General features: G+C 29.2%; 1 protein-coding gene across 1 annotated transcript in view; it reads right to left on the bottom strand.

Moving 5' to 3' along the window:
- LOC111621083 (nose resistant to fluoxetine protein 6-like) overlaps positions 1-6,016 on the bottom strand; it is a 20,498-nt gene extending 14,482 nt beyond the window's left edge. Inside the window, exons 1-4 of the mRNA XM_023363142.1 lie at positions 5,918-6,016; positions 4,967-5,230; positions 4,769-4,889; positions 4,401-4,488 (exon numbers count right to left, since the gene is read on the bottom strand). Coding sequence (XP_023218910.1) covers positions 4,401-4,488; positions 4,769-4,889; positions 4,967-5,230; positions 5,918-6,016 — 572 coding nt within the window. The remainder of the gene's footprint in view (positions 1-4,400; positions 4,489-4,768; positions 4,890-4,966; positions 5,231-5,917) is intronic.
- Positions 6,017-6,531: the final 515 nt, after the last annotated feature.

The following is a 6,531-nucleotide window of genomic DNA, read 5'->3' as shown; positions in this document are numbered from 1 at the left end:
GTATTCGGTATTCGGCCGAATAGTGATTAAATATTCGGTATTCGGCCGAATAGCGAAAAATAGGCCGAATAGGCCGAATACCGAATAGTAACCGAATATTCGTTACATCACTAATTTAAATCAATTTTATTTTTTAAAAAGTTTATAAATAATTATAATTAAAATCGATATACTTTTATTGGAATTATATTAATAAATAAACGCTCTAATTTTTTAATTTATCATAGTAGATTTACTGATTTGCCTTTAATTTTATAAAGGAAGAAAGAACTCGATACATCAACTCTAAAATTTCCTTCATTACAAATATCAATGTAAAGACATTTAAGATTTATATTATCAATTAATTTACTATAGAATTTTATTAAAAAAAAAAATACTTACAACCAAAAGTCCACCCCCGAAATTGCCTTAAATCTGCTAAGAATCTCATACCAGTTTTCATACAGGAGGAAGACACATTTATTTTTTCAGATATCTCCAACATGTAATGGAGACTGAATTGAGAGATATATTTTGCTAAATTTTCGAAACTATTTTCTATTTTATCTATTACCCGGATAATTTGATCAGTTTTTGAAATTTCAGTTCGATTCTCAGAAAATATATCTTCAGTTACACAATTTCTTACGAGTGCCATTAAAATTGAAAAGTAGAAAAATGGGATTAATTTTAGAAACATGTTTCCGGAGCAAAATTTCCTTTGCATTGATCGAAAATGAAAGACTGGAATGAGATAAATCATGCAAAAAGTTCTTATAAAACGATCGTTTTATTTGTGGTTTGTGGCATTGCTCAACAAGTGAGTAACTGCAACCGGATGAAAGGTAATTCCACGTTCTGATCCCTCGTCACTTACAAACATAATTATAATTATAAATACTATATTCTGATTTTTTTTAATGTAAAATTTCGATTTTTATCTTAGAATTCAAACTAAATTATGCTGGCTTTTATAAGATTTAAATCTTTCTGAAAACCCGTCGTAAAAAGAGCCGTTCTAATTCCATAAGAGCAATGTCTCAAGTTGAAATAACGTTCTTATAATTAATAGTTTTTAACCGTAAACTAAACCTACAGCATATTATATGCGGCATTCCATACGATAAAAATAGAAATTTTATAACAGTTATAAAAAATGGGTTGATAAATCGAAAGTTGTATGGAGGGGTCTTCTACAATCCAGATGAAATATATTTTAAAAGTTGTGCTCACATATTCGAACTGTCCTTCATACTATCTCGTTTAATTTATTTAAAAGAAATTAAATGAAAATGAGATCAATTGAATCATTAACAATTGAGTCATTAACAGAGTTCTGTGATGACTCAACCGTTACAATCTTGCTATAAATGATAACAATCTTGGCCGAGACGGTTAAAAAGTCAGCGTACTGTTCTAGAATCAAATTCAGACCATATTTTCAAGGTAGTATGTCTCCGATACTTGGGGCACTCCTCACCTTTATTGTAGGGCCGGTCGAACATATGTATGAAAAATAATGCCCACTTAGTGACTAAAAAATGCAAGTATATATCTATACTTGAACTATAACAATGGTTTTAGTGTTGGATGTAGAAGAGAGTGTCTCTCAAACCCTCCTCGATGATTCATTCCTGTATTTAATAAAATTAATTATGTATTTTATAATTTATTATTAATAAATACATTTTAAATCTTAAGTTATAACGTAGTTTATATATATTATGTCACCCTTTGAATGAGAAATGTATGAATGAAGTTGACCTTGATGACATTATCCATACTACGTGAAGTAATTAATTGTGACACAATACTTTTGACATGTTTTATAATTAAATGTTGAACTGCTAATTTTATAAAATTATTTTAAAATATATTTTATTATTTAAACACTATTTTACGTATATTTGTAGAAGCGATTCAATATGCATTGACTATTATTAAGGACCATTGATCGAACTATACCTTAAGTAAAATCGAACTTTTAGAATTTTAATTCAAAATATGAAGAAAAACTATCGGGATATAATTTTAATATTATATTTAATTTAAAAAACACTTTATACAGATTAATATAGGTTCAATATATAATCTTATTGTAAAAACTTGTTAACATTTATAAAGATTAATTACTTTTCTGATTGAAAGTAATGATACTGAACACATTTATCGATAAGAATATAATTTTAAAAAAAGGAAATCGTGACAGGAAAACATATAATATAATGACATCAATTTACAGATAACATCCTAACAAATAAATGTCCTTGTCTTTTACTTGATCTTTCCGTGTAAACCTGTCTTACGTAAGCATTAAACAATGTTAACATCTAAAATATAAATTATACATGCATTTTTTACTTTCCCGGCTATGTTATGTATAACAGGGGGCATGAGGCGATCGATCAGAAAATGACCCCCAAGCTTTTTACGTTTTTAAACTTTGAAACGTCGTGAAATGCAAAAAATATCTAGGAATTTTTTGTATGTATGGATGTTAGTGTGTGGAGAGCACGATTTTGTTCACCGTCTTTGAATCTTAATAACTCCCGTACTTTTTGTCAAAAATTTCTGAAATTATGCGTGGTGGTTTGTTTATTATGGTGATTTATTCTATTAAATTTTAGTAGCTGAAGGTCGACGGGGTGGAGAGATAAAGTGAAGTCGTGCGTCATATCTCGAGTGTGGTCGAGCTTAATGAAGATTTTACTCGTTATTAGCATTTATAATTTGTTATAAAACCCATCTTTAGCATCAAAATTAAGCTTTTTGCTATTTTATAATAAATAATATATATACTACATATAAAAATTTTCATAAGTAATCATGACTTTTGTGCTTTTTTTCTAACCTATTGGTATATTATTGTGACATCGCCACAATGCGGAGCTGCAATTTATAATCAGCTTTTAACTTAAAAAGTTATATGACTTCCGGTTTAGACCGGAAGTTGATATATAGTTAATCGGGGACTCCTACTTCTATGATTTCTATATTTAGTCTCCACTTTCATCTAACACCGATCTATAAATTCCCACTGTTGTCTGTCTGTCTATCATTCCTTAATTCCGAGAATGCAGTTATGTGGATGAAAGTTGAAACCAGATGTGGAAACCGAAGAGGCGGAAAGCCCCGATTAACTATATAGAATCTTCTGCACAAACCGAAAGTCACATTATTTCAATTCAAAACCTCATCCCTGAAAGGAATAAGTTAGATAACCAGCATGACTCTGTAGTTGAAAGAAAATTATAATGTACAGGGGCAATACGCTACTAGTTTAAGGTGGAGAGCATATATTTTAAATGAAATAAATTAAAAATATGATTAAAAATTGCAGCTCGGCATTATGATGAGGACAAATAAATAATTGCTTGTTATTACTTTATAATATACTGTGAATAAGAAAATTTTTCTGTGTGGGCATTTTTTTACCACAATTATTATTATTATTACTTTTTCATAAAGCAACGCGACACGTGGGCGATTTGATAAGGTGGAAAATGGCTCCTATTTACGTGTTACAAGTTACAAATTATCGGGATATAATTTTAATATTATATTTAATTTAAAAAACACTTTATACAGATTAATATAGGTTCAATATATAATCTTATTGTAAAAACTTGTTAACATTTATAAAGATTAATTACTTTTCTGATTGAAAGTAATGATACTGAACACATTTATCGATAAGAATATAATTTTAAAAAAAGGAAATCGTGACAGGAAAACATATAATATAATGACATCAATTTACAGATAACATCCTAACAAATAAATGTCCTTGTCTTTTACTTGATCTTTCCGTGTAAACCTGTCTTACGTAAGCATTAAACAATGTTAACATCTAAAATATAAATTATACATGCATTTTTTACTTTCCCGGCTATGTTATGTATAACAGGGGGCATGAGGCGATCGATCAGAAAATGACCCCCAAGCTTTTTACGTTTTTAAACTTTGAAACGTCGTGAAATGCAAAAAATATCGAGGAATTTTTTGTATGTATGGATGTTAGTGTGTGGAGAGCACGATTTTGTTCACCGTCTTTGAATCTTAATAACTCCCGTACTTTTTGTCAAAAATTTCTGAAATTATGCGTGGTGGTTTGTTTATTATGGTGATTTATTCTATTAAATTTTAGTAGCTGAAGGTCGACGGGGTGGAGAGATAAAGTGAAGTCGTGCGTCATATCTCGAGTGTGGTCGAGCTTAATGAAGATTTTACTCGTTATTAGCATTTATAATTTGTTATAAAACCCANTAATGTAAAATTGAATTGTAAATACTTTATCACTAATTCTACATCATTAATTATCCATTTATTTTCATAAAATTTATAATAAATAAATGCTATAAAATAGTGTTTTGTATTATAATTTTTTTTTATAAAAATAAATCATTTAAAGAACTTACATGCAAATTATTTGAGCTGTAGAAAGTGTAATCTTCTCGTCTTTTACTTTGCAAAATCTTACTTTCGCTAAATAAGGATCTTCGAATGCTACAATAGTAAATCACACGTATTATTAATCCAGTCCACAGTACATTGATATCATACAACCATATCAGTGAATATATTATATAACAACACAACTATATTAAATAGATATCAATGCTGAATTTTCGTTTCTCATATTCATTTATGATGGCAAATATGAAAATGTTTCTCGTCTTTTAATACTTATATTCATATATTCGTATAAAATATCATTAGTATAAGTAGAAAATTCATACAAGTCAAAGAATTATGTAATAGTGTTTAATGTATTATTATAACTTACCCCATTGTAACATATTTTCTAAATCTTCTCGACTGCATGTACTTGGAATGCATAAATCCAAACGAAATGCTGGCTTTTTATAACTAAGGAGTTCATATAGTTGATTTATTGGATACGGTTTCTATAATATGAATATATATATATATATATATATAATAATATGTCTGTATAATGTAACATTATGATATAGATACTTACTATAACATTTTCGAATAATCGAAGAATTTTTCTATTGTGAGCATCTTTTGGTAAATCCTTAAATTTATATGAATTAAATCCGAAATTTACAACACAAAATTTTCCATAAATTGTGTGTATTTTTCGATTAGAATTCCTTTTTTTATTATCTCCAACTTTAATATTTAAGCATTGATCGTAATCTCCGTGTAACCATGTTTTTCCACTAAAAATCCCTGATGCTTTTCCTGCAGAATCAAGCACTAAAAAAAATCGTGTTAAAACCTATTATAATAATTTATTATTCAGTTTTATTAATTATTAATTAAATATTTTAGGCAATAGAAAACAAATTAATAATCATGTTATTACGTTTTGCACACACAAAGTTAATTAATTAAGTAAGTAATTTCTCTCAAATATTGCTTCGTTAGATTATTAATTAATAGAATTACTTAATATAAAATATTTTATTTAATAATTAAATTTTAATTGAATAGAAATTACGTAATAAATTTTAAATACAATAAACAAAAATTAAAATATTGTATAAGAAAAATCTACACTATTTTCTTTTGTATAAGCCGTGATGGCGTACACGGAATTTCTAGAATGAAAATATTAATAATACTTTACATTACAGTTGCATGGAGCCCATGAGAATTTGGATTAGGGGCCCCATGTACTGTACAGTCTTGACATCATGCATTTTTCTTTGGAAAAATTTTTTGGAGAAATATTTTCTCATAAAAGATTGGCTCGGGATCCACTGTTGGTGAAGCCCCAAGCAATTGTACTTTTTGCCCATAAGATGATGATGCATCACTGATAGTGAGCGGTAAACAAATCATAAGACGTATTGAACAACGGTCACTCTTCAGTAGACTGTTTTGAACAGTTCTCGTGCAGCAGTGGCACCCGGTGTCACTGCTGGCCGAATTTCCTCGGTGGCAGCTTGCGTATGTCTCAAACTTTTCTCCCTCCAATATCCAGGAAGCCCGGTTTCTGGTAGAAGTATCTTCTACACCATTGCTGACAACGGTTGAACACGGTGGGGACGTCTCTACCCATTCCTTCCACGCTCTCACGAAATAAAAATCTATCCTCACGTGGCCTCGTTCAAACTGGATTAATATGCACTTCGTTGTTGCTTTTGAGGCATTCTGTACAGTGTACTTAAAGTAACTACAGCATTTCACAGTGAAATTAACGATTATAAACACGTTCACACTCATCTGTTGAAAACTTCTAATTTGAACTTGCTGCGGCATTCTATACGCATCCTGCTACTTGTACCCTTGAAATCGGTATCAATGTAATAAATCATAGATAAATATTCTTTTTTAATTTTCGTTTAACTCCTTCTTGCTGTAGGGATTTCCATTGTGTATGATTCACAGGTCTGATTCAATTATGAGTCATTTATAAAATTAATAGTTTGCCCACAAAATATCATTATCAATCTCCAGATTTTTTAATTAAACCAATTAAGAATATGCGGGACTTTCCCTAATCTTGTAATTAATATTATATATCAATCACACCCTAATAATAACCACACAACCTTTTGGTAAATCCTTAAATTT

This window comes from Centruroides sculpturatus, unplaced genomic scaffold (assembly GCF_000671375.1).
Source record: "Centruroides sculpturatus isolate CEXI.00-Female unplaced genomic scaffold, Cexi_2.0 scaffold294, whole genome shotgun sequence".
In the NCBI taxonomy this organism is placed as follows: domain Eukaryota; kingdom Metazoa; phylum Arthropoda; class Arachnida; order Scorpiones; family Buthidae; genus Centruroides; species Centruroides sculpturatus.
Note: the sequence above shows the minus strand (reverse complement) of the source record. Positions and strands in the feature narration are given on the sequence as shown.